This window comes from Argopecten irradians, chromosome 1 (genome assembly GCF_041381155.1).
Source record: "Argopecten irradians isolate NY chromosome 1, Ai_NY, whole genome shotgun sequence".
NCBI lineage: Eukaryota > Metazoa > Mollusca > Bivalvia > Pectinida > Pectinidae > Argopecten > Argopecten irradians.
In genome coordinates this window covers 2,725,831-2,746,602 of record NC_091134.1, presented here as the reverse complement: position 1 = coordinate 2,746,602, position 20,772 = coordinate 2,725,831, and the positions used below count along the sequence as shown (strand labels likewise).

Here is a 20,772-nt window from a genome sequence, read left to right as displayed (position 1 = left end):
TTGGAAGTGCTTCACATTCGTACCCGTGACAGCCTTGGAAGTGATTCACATTCGTACCCGTGATAGCCTTGGAAGTGCTTCACATTCGTACCCGTGATAGCCTTGGAAGTGATTCACATTCGTACCCGTGACAGCCTTGGAAGTGATTCACATTCGTACCCGTGATAGCCTTGGAAGTGCTTCACATTCGTACCCGTGATAGCCTTGGAAGTGCTTCACATTCGCGTCCGTGATAGCCTTGGAAGTGCTTCACATTCGTACCGTGATAGCCTTGGAAGTGCTTCACATTCGCGTCCGTGATAGCCTTGGAAGTGCTTCACATTCGTACCAGTGATAGCCTTGGAAGTGCTTCACATTCGCGTCCGTGATAGCCTTGGAAGTGCTTCACATTCGCGCGTGATAGCCTTGGAAGTGCTTCACATTCGCGTCCGTGATAGCCTTGGAAGTGCTTCATATAAGTGCCCAAAGACCGTTACCTTTGGCGACGCCCTTTCACATAATTTTGAAGGTCATGATGACATATGCATGCAGCAGTCGTAAAGGGGAGACAATCCTAAGTTTCCTAAACTTCTATAATCCTATGTGTGAAGAATTTAAAGTTAAGGACCGTATACATTGTAAATCTTATATTAATGAATGATGTGTCATATGGACTGGCTTCGTGTATATAACATAAAACAAGGTATATTTCCACAATTAATGACTATACATAATCTATTTCCACACCATGACAATATATTTAGGATAAAAATATCGCTTACCCGTCTTGAGCTTGCGGAAACAACTTCATGTTTGTTTAATGTCGTGACTTCCTGTGTAGCCCTTTTGTCGATATTTTTCCTTGTATTATCGATTAAATCCACTGACCTCCCTTTATATGTTACAAAATTTTACATCAATACATTGTTCATATCGTTAATTATATATAAATTTCTCTATTAAAACCACTTGACCACGCAAAATGACAACACACCTCTTCACAAACAAGTAGATTTGACCACTTACATGGCTCAAGCGGCCATTTTCAATGTCAACCTGTATTGAATGCCTGCAATGTTAAGGTTTCAGCCAAGATAACAGGACTATATATATCACAGGGATTTTACGTTATAGGCCAGGTTCGTACAGTCACCATTGATAATGGTGAGGCATTACCCTTATATATCTACTGGGGTCATGATAACCCCTCCTAACTCCCGGAGTGTGACGTAATGGACCAAAATAGCTGTGTGTGTGTCAAACGTTCTCAGTACATATATGGTAAAAGTGGGAGTATGGAAGTTTATACGGTGACAGAATACATACATATGGGTGTCTTACTCATTACCTAGGTGGAGGCCTGCTAATATGTCAGGACATCTTAACATTAGCTACCGCAGAATATTAAGGAAGATCATAGCATGCCAAATAGACCGATAATTCAGGTCGATAATTCTTCTCCGAGTACTCCGTCTTTCCCTCGCCACCACAATATGAGATATTCTTAAATGACAATGACAGTTTCTTTGACGCTAAAACAAGAATAGTCGGTAGATTCTGTTTGGTTGGAGTTATTCGGGCTTTCCACCTATGGATGAAAAGACCTTTAATTGTTTATATTTACATTTTCACTGCAGTCCCACTATGTAACCTTACCAAGCGTAGTTGGCAGTCATATAGACAAGGAACTTCAAGCGCTTATTATGACGTCATTATCATTGTGACGTCACAATTGTCGTGCCAGCGATCACAGAAGACGGCTGTTCAAATGGCTGTTCCATCCATGATGATAACGAACGATAATTTAATTATAGATGCAAATTTCCTTGGGATTTTATCATGCAAATTTCCTTGGGATTTTATCATAAAATTGTAACAAAATATAAATATAAGCATTGAACATCTTTCAGTTGGCATTCATAGCCAATATGAATGCCAACTGCACAGATGCATATTCAACATGAAACGCTAGCGCTCTTCATGGAGTTTGCCTCTGTTCAGTTTGCATTCATATTGGCTATGAATGCCATCTGAAAGACGTTCAATGCTTACAGATATATAGGCAAAGAATCATCGAAATGGTTAAAAGTGTATGACATGAGTTGAAGGTGCGACAACAGCATTTTTATGTTTTTATTTGGTAAACTCTAATATGGCCGCAATGACCACTTTCGATTAACTTATGGAAATGTTTCGTTAACGACTCAAAGAATTTCTTTCGGTTTTTTTTTTATTATTATGTAGAATTAAAAATGGAACTAACTAATCATGTAACACGTTTCTGTAAAACGACAACTTCCGTTTGAAATTAAGGGTCAAATTTCAAAAGTGCAAGTTTTCGAAACAGAGCATTAAAAAATAATCTCAAGTTGTTTAATATAAATGACCCTGACCCTGCAGTCAAGGTCACAGGGGCAAAAAAAAAAAAAAAAAAAAAACTTCTTGGGGAGTTTTGAAAAGTCTTGAGACCTGATAGTGAGTATGCTGCATGCTGATTTAACGCGCTACCAAGTTTGTTAATACGAATGACCTTGACCTTTATTCTAGGTTACATAGGCCAAATAACCTTAAATCATTAAACAACTTCTTGTTGGTGAAAAGCCCCTCAAATTGTCCAATGACAATTTCTATCTCTGTTTACCGCTGAATCAACAGACATACTTAATAATTTTCTGAAACCAGTTAATTTCTTACTCTCGTGAATGGAAACGTTTATTTGTAATTGATGAAAATCAATTTTACACTCCACAAATAATTTCAAATGCTCTAATAAACAACTTCGCTAGCCAAGGGTATTCAGTACGAAACTGGTGTTTGCGAAATTCCAAAGAATGGTGCACAGCTTATGTAAAATATTTGTCAAAAGAGACGAACAGTAACAACGAGTGTCTCAAATATTGTTGAGAATGTGCAAAAATCGAGACAGAGACGCATATTTCCATTTCATTTCAACAAATTGTTTTTATCTATATTGATATTCAGTCAACAGAGGTTTATAAAAATTTGACCAATTCATGTAACCTAAGTCACATACTGTAGTTGTTGGATTGTTACAGCTCAAAATAGAATTTTAAAGGATTTTATCATAAATATGTCTTGGCAATGATTTTTAAATACTTTGGTGCATGTGATAAATCAATACAAGTTTGAGTGGGAGTAATCTCCCCTGCATCAAAAAAAAGTATATCGGCGAATATCTAATCGATATTAGAACTTCGGTTTTGTTCTTTTTCATTTGTTTTTTAATAAACCATTAAATTGCATATTTAAATAACGTTTGAAAAGATAATTACATGTATATGAATAAATATTGGGTATTTTTTAGTTTCTGATATAACTTAGGTTACCGTGTACGTTTGAAAGATAATTATATGGATAAATAAAGGGTATTTTTAGTTTCTGATATAACTTAAGTTACCGTGTACGTTTGATAAGATAATTATATGAATAAATATTGGGCATTTTTTAGTGTCTGATATAAATTAAGTTACCGTGTACATTACTGATACGTATTTCACCACCTGATGACATAGTGCACGACTATACACTAAGTGACCTGGTGGTGAAATACTCATCAGTACACATGCCTTATCACCTGAATGTCAACAAAAACCACCTGTATACTGCTTTACAAAGGACAAGTGAAAGTCACCGATTTACTTATGATTTCCTATTTACCCAATATCTACTCACAAGGAGGAACAGCATGGTGTTACATTATGATTTCCTATTTACCCAATATCTACTCACAATGAGGAACAGCATGGTGTTACATTATGATTTCCTATTTACCCAATATCTACTCACAAACAGGAACAGCATGGTGTTACATTATGATTTCCTATTTACCCAATATCTACTCACAAAGAGGAACAGCATGGTGTTACATTATGATTTCCTATTTACCCAATATCTACTCACAAAGAGGAACAGCATGGTGTTACATTATGATTTCCTATTTACCCAATATCTACTCACAAACAGGAACAGCATGGTGTTACATTATGATTTCCTATTTACCCAATATCTACTCACAAAGAGGAACAGCATGGTGTTACATTATGATTTCCTATTTACCCAATATCTACTCACAAAGAGGAACAGCATGGTGTTACATTATGATTTCCTATTTACCCAATATCTACTCACAAAGAGGAACAGCATGGTGTTACATTATGATTTCCTATTTACCCAATATCTACTCACAAAGAGGAACAGCATGGTGTTACATTATGATTTCCTATTTACCCAATATCTACTCACAAAGAGGAACAGCATGGTGTTACATTATGATTTCCTATTTACCAATATCTACCCACAAAAGGAACAGCTGGTGTTACATTATGATTTCCTATTACCCAATATCTACTCACAAACAGGAACAGCATGGTGTTACATTATGATTTCCTATTTACCAATATCTACTCACAAAGAACAGCATGGTGTTACATTATGATTTCCTATTTACCCAATATCTACTCACAAGAGGAACAGCATGGTGTTACATTATGTTTCTACATTACTGATTTCCTATTTACCCAATATCTACTCACAAAGAGGAACAGCATGGTGTTACATTATGATTTCCTATTTACCCAATATCTACTCACAAAGAGGAACAGCATGGTGTTACATTATGATTTCCTATTTACCCAATATCTACTCACAAAGAGGAACAGCATGGTGTTACATTATGATTTCCTATTTACCCAATATCTACTCACAAAGAGGAACAGCATATAGTGTTACATTATGATTTCCTATTTACCCAATATCTACTCACAAAGAGGAACAGCATGGTGTTACATTATGATTTCCTATTTTACCCAATATCTACTCACAAACAGGAACAGCATGGTGTTACATTATGATTTCCTATTTACCCAATATCTACTCACAAACAGGAACAGCATGGTGTTACATTATGATTTCCTATTTACCCAATATCTACTCACAAAGAGGAACAGCATGGTGTTACATTATGATTTCCTATTTACCCAATATCTACTCACAAAGAGGAACAGCATGGTGTTACATTATGATTTCCTATTTACCCAATATCTACTCACAAACAGGAACAGCATGGTGTTACATTATGATTTCCTATTTACCCAATATCTACTCACAAACAGGAACAGCATGGTGTTACATTATGATTTCCTATTTACCCAATATCTACTCACAAACAGGAACAGCATGGTGTTACATTATGATTTCCTATTTACCCAATATCTACTCACAAAGAGGAACAGCATGGTGTTACATTATGATTTCCTATTTACCCAATATCTACTCACAAAGAGGAACAGCATGGTGTTACATTATGATTTCCTATTTACCCAATATCTACTCACAAAGAGGAACAGCATGGTGTTACATTATGATTTCCTATTTACCCAATATCTACTCACAAAGAGGAACAGCATGGTGTTACATTATGATTTCCTATTTACCCAATATCTACTCACAAACAGGAACAGCATGGTGTTACATTATGATTTCCTATTTACCCAATATCTACTCACAAAGAGGAACAGCATGGTGTTACATTATGATTTCCTATTTACCCAATATCTACTCACAAAGAGGAACAGCATGGTGTTACATTATGATTTCCTATTTACCCAATATCTACTCACAAAGAGGAACAGCGTGGTGTTACATTATGATTTTTTATATTTACCCAATATCTACTCACAAACAGGAACAGCGTGGTGTTACATTATGATTTCCTATTTACTCAATATCTACTCACAAAGAGGAACAGCATGGTGTTACATTATGATTTCCTATTTACCCAATATCTACTCACAAAGAGGAACAGCATGGTGTTACATTATGATTTCCTATTTACCCAATATTACTACTCACAAAGAGGAACAGCATGGTGTTACATTATGATTTCCTATTTACCCAATATCTACTCACAAAGAGGAACAGCATGGTGTTACATTATGATTTCCTATTTACCCTACCATATATTCTACTCACAAAGAGGAACAGCATGGTGTTACATTATGATTTCCTATTTACCCAATATCTACTCACAAAGAGGAACAGCATGGTGTTACATTATGATTTCCTATTTACCCAATATCTACTCACAAAGAGGAACAGCATGGTGTTACATTATGATTTCCTATTTACCCAATATCTACTCACAAAGAGGAACAGCATGGTGTTACATTATGATTTCCTATTTACCCAATATCTACTCACAAAGAGGAACAGCATGGTGTTACATTATGATTTCCTATTTACCCAATATCTACTCACAAAGAGGAACAGCATGGTGTTACATTATGATTTCCTATTTACCCAATATCTACTCACAAACAGGAACAGCATGGTGTTACATTATGATTTCCTATTTACTCAATATCTACTCACAAACAGGAACAGCATGGTGTTACATTATGATTTCCTATTTACCCAATATCTACTCACAAACAGGAACAGCATGGTGTTACATTATGATTTCCTATTTACCCAATATCTACTCACAAAGAGGAACAGCGTGGTGTTACATTATGATTTCCTATTTACCCAATATCTACTCACAAACAGGAACAGCGTGGTGTTACATTATGATTTCCTATTTACCCAATATCTACTCACAAAGAGGAACAGCATGGTGTTACATTATGATTTCCTATTTACTCCAATATCTACTCACAAAGAGGAACAGCATGGTGTTACATTATGATTTCCTATTTACCCAATATCTACTCACAAGAGGAACAGCATGGTGTTACATTATGATTTCCTATTTACCCAATATCTACTCACAAAGAGGAACAGCATGGTGTTACATTATGATTTCCTATTTACCCAATATCTACTCACAAAGAGGAACAGCATGGTGTTACATTATGATTTCCTATTTACCCAATATCTACTCACAAAGAGGAACAGCATGGTGTTACATTATGATTTCCTATTTACCCAATATCTACTCACAAAGAGGAACAGCATGGTGTTACATTATGATTTCCTATTTACCCAATATCTACTCACAAAGAGGAACAGCATGGTGTTACATTATGATTTCCTATTTACCCAATATCTACTCACAAACAGGAACAGCATGGTGTTACATTATGATTTCCTATTTACCCAATATCTACTCACAAACAGGAACAGCATGGTGTTACATTATGATTTCCTATTTACCCAATATCTACTCACAAAGAGGAACAGCATGGTGTTACATTATGATTTCCTATTTACCCAATATCTACTCACAAAGAGGAACAGCATGGTGTTACATTATGATTTCCTATTTACCCAATATCTACTCACAAAGAGGAACAGCATGGTGTTACATTATGATTTCCTATTTACCCAATATCTACTCACAAAAGGGAACAGCATGGTGTTACATTATGATTTCCTATTTACCCAATATCTACTCACAAACAGGAACAGCATGGTGTTACATTATGATTTCCTATTTACCCAATATCTACTCACAAACAGGAACAGCATGGTGTTACATTATGATTTCCTATTTACCCAATATCTACTCACAAAGAGGAACAGCATGGTGTTACATTATGATTTCCTATTTACCCAATATCTACTCACAAAGAGGAACAGCATGGTGTTACATTATGATTTCCTATTTACCCAATATCTACTCACAAACAGGAACAGCATGGTGTTACATTATGATTTCCTATTTACCCAATATCTACTCACAAAGAGGAACAGCATGGTGTTACATTATGATTTCCTATTTACCCAATATCTACTCACAAAAGAGGAACAGCATGGTGTTACATTATGATTTCCTATTTACCCAATATCTACTCACAAAGAGGAACAGCATGGTGTTACATTATGATTTCCTATTTACCCAATATCTACTCACAAAGAGGAACAGCATGGTGTTACATTATGATTTCCTATTTACCCAATATCTACTCACAAACAGGAACAGCATGGTGTTACATTATGATTTCCTATTTACCCAATATCTACTCACAAAGAGGAACAGCATGGTGTTACATTATGATTTCCTATTTACCCAATATCTACTCACAAAGAGGAACAGCATGGTGTTACATTATGATTTCCTATTTACCCAATATCTACTCACAAACAGGAACAGCATGGTGTTACATTATGATTTCCTATTTACCCAATATCTACTCACAAAGAGGAACAGCATGGTGTTACATTATGATTTCCTATTTACCCAATATCTACTCACAAAGAGGAACAGCATGGTGTTACATTATGATTTCCTATTTACCCAATATCTACTCACAAACAGGAACAGCATGGTGTTACATTATGATTTCCTATTTACCCAATATCTACTCACAAAGAGGAACAGCATGGTGTTACATTATGATTTCCTATTTACCATATCTACTCACAAAGAACAATATCTACCAATATCACTCAAAGAGGAACAGCATGGTGTTACATTATGATTTCCTATTTACCCAATATCTACTCACAAAGAGGAACAGCATGGTGTTACATTATGATTTCCTATTTACCCAATATCTACTCACAAAGAGGAACAGCGTGGTGTTACATTATGATTTCCTATTTACCCAATATCTACTCACAAACAGGAACAGCATGGTGTTACATTATGATTTCCTATTTACCCAATATCTACTCACAAAGAGGAACAGCATGGTGTTACATTATGATTTCCTATTTACCCAATATCTACTCACAAAGAGGAACAGCATGGTGTTACATTATGATTTCCTATTTACTCCATATCTACTCACAAAGAGGAACAGCATGGTGTTACATTATGATTTCCTATTTACCCAATATCTACTCACAAAGAGGAACAGCATGGTGTTACATTATGATTTCCTATTTACCCAATATCTACTCACAAAGAGGAACAGCATGGTGTTACATTATGATTTCCTATTTACCCAATATCTACTCACAAAGAGGAACAGCATGGTGTTACATTATGATTTCCTATTTACCCAATATCTACTCACAAAGAGGAACAGCATGGTGTTACATTATGATTTCCTATTTACCCAATATCTACTCACAAAGAGGAACAGCATGGTGTTACATTATGATTTCCTATTTACCCAATATCTACTCACAAAGAGGAACAGCATGGTGTTACATTATGATTTCCTATTTACCCAATATCTACTCACAAAGAGGAACAGCATGGTGTTACATTATGATTTCCTATTTACCCAATATCTACTCACAAACAGGAACAGCATGGTGTTACATTATGATTTCCTATTTACCCAATATCTACTCACAAAGAGGAACAGCATGGTGTTACATTATGATTTCCTATTTACCCAATATCTACTCACAAAGAGGAACAGCATGGTGTTACATTATGATTTCCTATTTACCCAATATCTACTCACAAACAGGAACAGCATGGTGTTACATTATGATTTCCTATTTACCCAATATCTACTCACAAAGAGGAACAGCATGGTGTTACATTATGATTTCCTATTTACCCAATATCTACTCACAAAGAGGAACAGCATGGTGTTACATTATGATTTCCTATTTACCCAATATCTACTCACAAACAGGAACAGCATGGTGTTACATTATGATTTCCTATTTACCCAATATCTACTCACAAACAGGAACAGCATAGTGTTACATTATGATTTCCTATTTACCCAATATCTACTCACAAAGAGGAACAGCATGGTGTTACATTATGATTTCCTATTTACCCAATATCTACTCACAAGGAGGAACAGCATGGTGTTACATTATGATTTCCTATTTACCCAATATCTACTCACAAAGAGGAACAGCATGGTGTTACATTATGATTTCCTATTTACCCAATATCTACTCACAAACAGGAACAGCATGGTGTTACATTATGATTTCCTATTTACCCAATATCTACTCACAAACAGGAACAGCATGGTGTTACATTATGATTTCCTATTTACCCAATATCTACTCACAAAGAGGAACAGCATGGTGTTACATTATGATTTCCTATTTACCCAATATCTACTCACAAACAGGAACAGCATGGTGTTACATTATGATTTCCTATTTACCCAATATCTACTCACAAAAGGCAGGAACAGCATTTGTGTTACATTATGATTTCCTATTTACCCAATATCTACTCACAAACAGGAACAGCATGGTGTTACATTATGATTTCCTATTTACCCAATATCTACTCACAAACAGGAACAGCATGGTGTTACATTATGATTTCCTATTTACCCAATATCTACTCACAAAGAGGAACAGCATGGTGTTACATTATGATTTCCTATTTACCCAATATCTACTCACAAACAGGAACAGCATGGTGTTACATTATGATTTCCTATTTACCCAATATCTACTCACAAAGAGGAACAGCATGGTGTTACATTATGATTTCCTATTTACCCAATATCTACTCACAAAGAGGAACAGCATGGTGTTACATTATGATTTCCTATTTACCCAATATCTACTCACAAAGAGGAACAGCATGGTGTTACATTATGATTTCCTATTTACCCAATATCTACTCACAAAGAGGAACAGCATGGTGTTACATTATGATTTCCTATTTACCCAATATCTACACACAAACAGCAACAGCATGGTGTTACATTATGATTTCATATTTACCCAATATCTACTCACAAATAAGAACAGCATGGTGTTACATTATGATTTCCTATTTACCCAATATCTACTCACAAAGAGGAACAGCATGGTGTTACATTATGATTTCCTATTTACCCAATATCTACTCACAAACAGGAACAGCATGGTGTTACATTATGATTTCCTATTTACCCAATATCTACTCACAAACAGGAACAGCATGGTGTTACATTATGATTTCCTATTTACCCAATATCTACTCACAAAGAGGAACAGCATGGTGTTACATTATGATTTCCTATTTACCCAATATCTACTCACAAAGAGGAACAGCATGGTGTTACATTATGATTTCCTATTTACCCAATATCTACTCACAAACAGGAACAGCATGGTGTTACATTATGATTTCCTATTTACCCAATATCTACTCACAAAGAGGAACAGCATGGTGTTACATTATGATTTCCTATTTACCCAATATCTACTCACAAACAGGAACAGCATGGTGTTACATTATGATTTCCTATTTACCCAATATCTACTCACAAAGAGGAACAGCATGGTGTTACATTATGATTTCCTATTTACCCAATATCTACTCACAAAGAGGAACAGCATGGTGTTACATTATGATTTCCTATTTACCCAATATCTACTCACAAAGAGGAACAGCATGGTGTTACATTATGATTTCCTATTTACCCAATATCTACTCACAAAGAGGAACAGCATGGTGTTACATTATGATTTCCTATTTACCCAATATCTACTCACAAAGAGGAACAGCATGGTGTTACATTATGATTTCCTATTTACCCAATATCTACTCACAAAGAGGAACAGCATGGTGTTACATTATGATTTCCTATTTACCCAATATCTACTCACAAAGAGGAACAGCATGGTGTTACATTATGATTTCCTATTTACCCAATATCTACTCACAAAGAGGAACAGCATGGTGTTACATTATGATTTCCTATTTACCCAATATCTACTCACAAACAGGAACAGCATGGTGTTACATTATGATTTCCTATTTACCAATATCTACTCACAAAAGGAACAGCATGGTGTTACATTATGATTTCCTATTTACCCAATATCTACTCACAAACAGGAACAGCATGGTGTTACATTATGATTTCCTATTTACCCAATATCTACTCACAAAGAGGAACAGCATGGTGTTACATTATGATTTCCTATTTACCCAATATCTACTCACAAAGAGGAACAGCATGGTGTTACATTATGATTTCCTATTTACCCAATATCTACTCACAAGGAGGAACAGCATGGTGTTACATTATGATTTCCTATTTACCCAATATCTACTCACAAAGAGGAACAGCATGGTGTTACATTATGATTTCCTATATTTACCCAATATCTACTCACAAAGAGGAACAGCATGGTGTTACATTATGATTTCCTATTTACCCAATATCTACTCACAAAGAGGAACAGCATGGTGTTACATTATGATTTCCTATTTACTCCATATCTACTCACAAAGAGGAACAGCATGGTGTTACATTATGATTTCCTATTTACCCAATATCTACTCACAAGGAGGAACAGCATGGTGTTACATTATGATTTCCTATTTACCCAATATCTACTCACAAAGAGGAACAGCATGGTGTTACATTATGATTTCCTATTTACCCAATATCTACTCACAAAGAGGAACAGCATGGTGTTACATTATGATTTCCTATTTACCCAATATCTACTCACAAAGAGGAACAGCATGGTGTTACATTATGATTTCCTATTTACCCAATATCTACTCACAAAGAGGAACAGCATGGTGTTACATTATGATTTCCTATTTACCCAATATCTACTCACAAACAGGAACAGCATGGTGTTACATTATGATTTCCTATTTACCCAATATCTACTCACAAAGAGGAACAGCATGGTGTTACATTATGATTTCCTATTAATACTACTCACAATATCTACTCACAAACAGGAACAGCATGGTGTTACATTATGATTTCCTATTTACCCAATATCTACTCACAAAGAGGAACAGCATGGTGTTACATTATGATTTCCTATTTACCCAATATCTACTCACAAAGAGGAACAGCATGGTGTTACATTATGATTTCCTATTTACCCAATATCTACTCACAAACAGGAACAGCATGGTGTTACATTATGATTTCCTATTTACCCAATATCTACTCACAAAGAGGAACAGCATGGTGTTACATTATGATTTCCTATTTACCCAATATCTACTCACAAAGAGGAACAGCATGGTGTTACATTATGATTTCCTATTTACCCAATATCTACTCACAAAGAGGAACAGCATGGTGTTACATTATGATTTCCTATTTACCCAATATCTACTCACAAACAGGAACAGCATGGTGTTACATTATGATTTCCTATTTACCCAATATCTACTCACTCAATATCTACTCACAAAGAGGAACAGCATGGTGTTACATTATGATTTCCTATTTACCCAATATCTACTCACAAACAGGAACAGCATGGTGTTACATTATGATTTCCTATTTACCCAATATCTACTCACAAACAGGAACAGCATGGTGTTACATTATGATTTCCTATTTACCCAATATCTACTCACAAAGAGGAACAGCATGGTGTTACATTATGATTTCCTATTTACCCAATATCTACTCACAAACAGGAACAGCATGGTGTTACATTATGATTTCCTATTTACTCCAATATCTACTCACAAACAGGAACAGCATGGTGTTACATTATGATTTCCTATTTACCCAATATCTACTCACAAAGAGGAAACAGCATGGTGTTACATTATGATTTCCTATTTACCCAATATCTACTCACAGTACAGGAACATAAGCTGGTTACATTTGTGATTTCCTATTTACCCAATTCTACTCACAAAGAGGAACAGCATGGTGTTACATTATGATTTCCTATTTACCAATAGATCTGTATTGTAGAGTCTAGGAAGCATATGTAATCATTTGTTTTTGATTCTGATGTTTTTTGTGTTTGTTGTCACCAAATATCATACCTGGTTGTTAATGAACACAGATTTGACGTATATTTCAAAACATAGAAGGACTAACGCCAACAGAACGCGGACTCCTGTAGACGATTACCCAGTGAACTAAAGTTATCAGTGAATGTTTCTGATGTGGGATTTCTGTGACTAGTACGATGTGTGCACAGTCATCTTCATTTCATCTCTAGATAATGAAACACTAGTCATCGAAACGTCACTTAAGAAACATTCACAGGTTTTGTAACACACATTTACATGACTAGTGTCATTGGTAAAGGAAGAGAACGTCCACTCTTCAGGAACTCATGGTTCTGTCTCTTTTTTATCGCTTTCAGTTGGGTTATTGTGAAAGCATACTTAATTACTTTGTAAAATATATGTCAGTTGATTTTATCCTTTCTTGTGTACACTTATGGTAATTCCTAGATATTTCACTAGCAAGTGCAAAAGTTATCTATATTTCGTCAGCTTCAGGTCAGTGCGATCAGAACCGATAAAACATCAGCCATGAATTACTACAGAATTCGACGTGGGTCCCTACTCTGTGTATTAGTGTGTATGTAGGGCATGTTTTATCACTTATTTAGCGTGAGTAATAGGATTGACATGGCTATATGATAGCAATATTATTATGATATGATATCTGTTGTGATAAATCATAGTGTTAACGACTTAAAACGCAATCGCTAAAATAAAAATATCGCTAAAATAAGAAAATCGCTAAAATAAGAATATCGCTAAAACAAGAATATCGCTAAAATAAGGACGATTACGCTATCCACAGTACTGCCAAGGACGACCTTTGACCTTATAAAATACCGAAATATTTATTAGTCCGTTACTGATAAGTTAAAAAAAAAACCTCCTCGCCATGATTGTCTGCCCGAGTTATTAGATACTGGTATCTGCTGGCCTATATCGACCCCATTCATCGTATTATATCAGGTATTATTGCAGATCAACTAACTATGTAACTGTATTTAAAACTATTTCTTTCATTTAATTTGATTATGCAATCAATTTCTTACAATTTAGCATTGATAGTCAGGAGTGTTATTCTGAATGATAATGTACACTATCAAGTAGTTCACGTGCGTGTGACTTAAGCCGGATTAGAGGGATTTTTTTTTTCGTCATGAGAGAGTGGAGTGTGTGATTTATAGATAATACATTTATGTTGGAATGCAACCCTCGTTTTTTTATTCTCTTGAAATCTAGCTACCTCTCACTATGGGAGGACGAAAGCAATAGGTTAGGTGAGGCATATCTCATCAGCCATATTTTTGTCCGGAACCCTCCTGTAGTTAAGAGGTACTATGTATCTATAAATGTATATAGGGATTGGATCAAATTATGTATTTAAAAAATTAAGTTAGATTAAAATAATATACAAAGAATATAAGGTTGAATGAAAATAGTATATATGATTGTGTGAAAAAGTATATAAAAGCATATATGGCTGGGTGTTTAATGAATCTCCTCCTGTGCGAGGATACTTGTTATGATTTTTTGAATAAAATTGGATTTGAAAAAAAAATAAATAAATTGCTTTGGTTAGTTCAGAATGTACGTATGAGTATTTTCTCATATACTACAATGCATTAACGAATATATCCACTGACTCGTCCCTTGGAGGTAAAGACCTATATTTAGAAATTACATCGACATTTTATTGTTCTGGTCGACAGCAAGGAAACCTGATCAGAGGATTTGAAAATGATTGTAAACTGAGGCATATAGATGTCTTTTGAAAAGTAAATTTAGTTTGTGAATCAAAATTATTTTATTTATGCATGTAATAACTACGCACAGGTGATCTTCTCTACGGAAAAACAGTTCTTTAAAAGGATGAAGTATTCTAGGTAATGGATTTAAAGAAGGAACTTACGTGGACTTTGACGTATTGGAATCATCATGTTCCTGACTTGTGGATTCCTTGTCTCCTAAAAGAGGTTGTTTCTCGTCCGTCGATTCCATCATGGCGGAGTAGCTTGGTGTTTACAAACCGTTCACTACACTGCACATGAATTAAATGCTATTTTTCACTGAGTAGGTTCCCTATACCCATAAAAGGACAATATTTCGAAATTCTGCCGATATCCGTTAATGACTGTAAGTTATAATTATATATGACAGGACGAGATGTTAGGGTGAAGGTCGCGTTAGTTAGACGTGATACCGGCCAGTTATCTATATTTACTTATATAGTGTAACATCAAAGTGCAGCCCTAGATTCGGGGGTAGGTACATGTACGGTTGTAATTTATGATTATATATAGATTGTCCTTATATGGTGTTTGTCAAGCAGCTACAACTACGTCACAATCACGTGACAGATAGAACAAATTATCTTTTTTACATGTAAACCCTGACTAGCACCTTTCGTTGACGGGTGAGTTCAGTCCTAATACAATTGACATTGAGATCATCAAGTGTTTTTCTAGCCAATCAAATAATTAAATATTTGCTTATAATCGACGTTGTCAAACTTATATAGATCGCTAAACATATGTTAGTAATGGAATCCACAGGAAACAGAGAATTACTTAGTTTAAACATGTATATCTTTAGACCTTTACATCTATCAGAGTATATGGAGATCATATTAGGCTATTTGCATGTGGAATAAAACAAAATTAATCTAAGACGTATTTATCCTGCAGAATTTCTTTACAACATAAAGAGTTTGTGGTTGTTGATAATAACCAACCAAGCTATGTCAGGATTGAGGACGCCATGACGTACACAATCTCGAACTGGTATACCACGACGGGATGGCGATAACATTACTTAGTACGTATATCGTGTATATAATAAGTACTCGTTTATGTATATCGTGTATATAGTAAGTACTCGTGTACGTATATCGTGTATATAGTAAGTACTCGTGTACGTATATCGTGTATATAGTAAGTACTCGTGTACGTATATCGTGTATATAATAAGTACTCGTGTACGTATACTCGTGTACGTATATCGTGTATATAGTAAGTACTCGTGTACGTATATCGTGTATATAATAAGTACTCGTGTACGTATATCGTGTATATAGTAAGTACTCGTGTACGTATAACGTGTATATAATAAGTACTCGTGTACGTATATCGTGTATATAATAAGTACTCGTGTACGTATATCGTGTATATAATAAGTACTCGTGTACGTATATCGTTATAATAGTCGTGTATATATAATAGTAAGTACTCGTGTACGTATATCGTGTATATAATAAGTACTCGTGTACGTATATCGTGTATATATAAGTACTCGTGTACGTATACGTGTATATAATAAGTACTCGTGTACGTATATCGTGTATATAGTAAGTACTCGTGTACGTATATCGTGTATATAATAAGTACTCGTGTACGTATATCGTGTATATATAATAATAAGTACTCGTGTACGTATATCGTGTATATATATATACTCGTGTACGTATATCGTGTATATATAATAAGTACTCGTGTACGTATATCGTGTATATATATAAGTACTCGTGTACGTATATCGTGTATATAATAATAAGTACTCGTGTACGTATATCGTATAATAAGTACTCGTGTACGTATATCGTGTATATAATAATAAGTACTCGTGTACGTATATCGTGTATATAATAAGTAATTAGTTCGTGTCCAAGTATCTAAAAATATACTTACGTATATAAGTGTACCTGTAGTAGTAATAATTACTAATTATCTATATCAACAATAATTTCGACATTCCTACAGTAGGCCTAACCTCAATACGGGGACACCGACCGTTCACTTTATATTGAATGCATCACAAACAAGAGTGATGATATCGAAACAATCACTCTAACATTTTTAGCACAATCTCCTTGATCATCTGTGCATTTTCGCTGAGTAATCACTTATATGGCATTATGCCGGATAAATTGATTGATGTAGAGTGAAGGATTGATCTGGTAGGTACGCACACCTTCATTTGTTTATAAATATTAATCGTTTACAGGATAATTATAAAACGCTTGTTGTTACGTTAACACTTTCGCCGTGTCATCAACTTTCAAACTGGCAATGTAGGGAAAGCAATTTAAATTTTAATTGTTTTAATTAAACATTTCATGAATTTTTTTCATAGTATTTTTTGATAAATTTGAACGTAAGTGATTTTTACGTACATTAATTACTTTTGGGTAAAACCCATGTCATTTTTTAGGTTCTTATGGTTTTCTTGCATTCATAAATGTAGATTTCAATACTCTGTAAAGATTAAATTTTTGTCGTACAAATACTATTTTTCAAAATGAAATTTAAGCTTGAAACATTATACGTGTCATCAATGTATTTTGTTAAATAGGATTAGTAATTCATAAAATTATGCGTATTCATGTATATATGTTATAATAATGTGAATTTTCTCAATGTTGATTTTTTGTCCTAAAATTCGATAACGATAGAACAAATATACAAAACTAAAATTTTATTTTTACAAATGCTATCTAATTGTGTTATTTTACTCCAAGTGCGTTGTCCTTGAAAACTGAATGATGTATCATGTGCTTCCAGAGTTTTCGCACCCCGTAAGAAAATCGATGAAATATGGGCCTATAACGGTAAATCGAAAAGCCCTATGTCAATTTCACAATATGTTGTATAATGATAATTGCCACACGGTAATAAGGTTTTTCAAATCAGCATGGAATAATCACACGGGGTGCCTCGATCAAAATTGTTCACATTGTTTGTAGAGGTTGAAGTTTTGTAAACTCTCTCGCGCAACCCTAACCACCCATTTCATCCAGTGCCAACAATGGGTTTTACTAATTTTGACTATAATTTTTTTGAACAAAATACCATGCTGACAAAAAAACAGTCCACTCATCAGTTCAAACTATTTGTGTGATCTTATTATTGGTATTATGTCTGTTTGGTTTTTTATGATTTTCCTCCCAAATTGTGTAGATTTATAAAGGAAATCTGTACTTAGATTTGTGTTTAAGAAGTCCGGAATTTTCGTGGATCCGGCCCGTGTCCCCTTCTTATGATTTAAAAGCTCGACGAACGGCAGCTTCCGGTGAGTTAAAAATCACCATTCCCGATTTACGACAGTGGACCGCACAAAACCACGTGGATAGATAGCAAATAATTGTTTCGATTTCCTCAGCTTTTTACTTCTGATTTATTTAGATGATGTTTAAACATTCATTCTTGATGTCCACTCATTATGTATAGACAATGTTTCAACCGATTGAAGAAATATCTCCAGAGTAGTGTCGGATGTCGTGGCGTTAATCGGCAACCTAGATTCTGGAATTCAAACAAACCTCCGCAACTTCCGGTATAGCGTCATATGAATTGGCGCCGAATTTCAAAAGTAAGAGACCTACCGTCATAAGGCCGATAAAATTAAAAAATAGTGACATCAAACTTATAGTAAATGTCTTTATAACTCTAATTTGATAACATAAGTATGTTTAAATATAACGTTACAATGAACACACATTTTAATGGATTCTTTTTTCCGCGAATCAATAAGCAACGTCAATGTCTCTATTGGTGGACGAGGGGGGTCGGACGAGTAACGGGTCGGAGATTTCCGGGTGCGCGGTTGCGTTCTCGGGGGTGGGGTGTTGTTGTTTTTGGGGGATTTGTTTTTTTTTTCATGTTCAGGACGTAGTGGGCGTAGGGAAGGAATTAAACGGGTAATGGGGTGGGGGGTGGGGAGGGGGGGGGGGTGGGGGGGGGGGGGGGGAGGGGGGGGCAAAGGTCCTTAATATTTTGTAACACCCCCGCCCCGCGCGCGCGTACAAGGAGAGATTAAGAGAGCGCGAACTCACGCGAGACAACAAAAATACTTTATATACTATTTTTTCATATACTCATTAAATTTACCAATCCTTGTACACATTTATAGACCAGTGGGGTCGCTAAAAGTGAAATTAACGAAACGCAAATTGGCCAAATTAGCGTGTTGAGCGCGAAGGCGCGAGATTACTTTAGGTGTTTAAGGGGTCCTGAGGGTTGACCCCCGGGAAAAAATATTGTAATTTAGAATGGCTGAGATGAGTTTTACAATTGTATCTCTTTTGACGATGATTTTTTGCGAGCGCCCGAAAGCGCGAGATTTTGGTGTTTAGAGGGTCCGTGTTCCTCCCGCCGGAAAAATTTTAACGATTTAGAATAGCTTTAGAATAGTTTTTACGATGCATTTAGGATGAATTTGCGAGCGCCCAAAGGCGCGTAGAATTTAGTTATGTTATGGGGGCTGTCGATGCGGGAGGGGTCTCCGTTCCGTGAAGAGAAAAATAGAAGATACTAATATTTAGTACTGCTCGTGTACGTGGGGGGTGGGGGATGGTTTTGGTGAGGGGTTAGAAAGTACCACACCCCAAAGGAGGAGAATGTGGAGTGGGGTTGTGGGGTCAGGGTGGAGTATGGAGGAGAGCGGGGGGGGGGGTCTTAATTATGTAATTTTTTCGATTTAAAGTCTACCACCTGTCCTTTACACAAATGATAATTTAGTTTAAAACATTATGCAACCTACTCGATCGTATATACCTGGCTCTGACACCATCGCGGGCACACTTGTTGTCTGTAACAATAAAAAATACTACGTTTATATGTCTCAACTAAGAAACAATATAAACGAAGATATCATTTAAGAGATGTTTAAGTAGGTACGATAGGATCCCTTGATGGACATTTTAAGTCTAGTTCGTGTGTATTGACATGTCTGGGAGGGGTGGTTAGGTGAAGATGTGCAGGGGAGGGGGTTTACAACATTAATCGTGGTGGTACACGTATCAGGGGAAATGCGCCGCGCGGGAACGTATAATCGTCTAGATGATAAGTGACTACGTGTACGTATATCGTGTATCATGACTCAGTACTCCGTGTCACGTATATCGTGTATATGATAAAGTACTCCGATGTACTATAACTGTATTAATGGTAAAGTACTACGGGGGGTGGCAAAACGAACAGCATATTAAGCCCCCGTGTACCCCCGTCCTGGGGATAGTAAGGTACTCTTATCCGAATAACGGTATATGATAATTACTCGCTGAGTACGGGGTGTACGCCCGGCTGTTTATAGGGCATACTCGTGTCACGCATAAACGTGTATATTTTGGAGTACTCGATGGGGGTATAGAACGTGAATATAGTGTAAGTACTCTTACAAAA

General features: G+C 35.6%; 1 protein-coding gene across 2 annotated transcripts in view; it reads right to left on the bottom strand.

Moving 5' to 3' along the window:
• LOC138315104 (ATP-dependent translocase ABCB1-like) overlaps positions 1 to 15,806 on the bottom strand; it is a 79,823-nt gene extending 64,017 nt beyond the window's left edge. The window contains exon 1 of one of the 2 annotated variants that reach the window (XM_069255851.1): positions 15,507 to 15,806. In XM_069255851.1, coding sequence (XP_069111952.1) covers positions 15,507 to 15,598 — 92 coding nt within the window. In that variant the 5' untranslated portion in view covers positions 15,599 to 15,806. Of the gene's footprint in view, positions 1 to 761; positions 1,048 to 15,506 lie in introns of those variants that run through there. The other variant, XM_069255858.1, reaches the window with a different exon arrangement.
• Between the last annotated feature and the right edge of the window lie 4,966 nt (positions 15,807 to 20,772).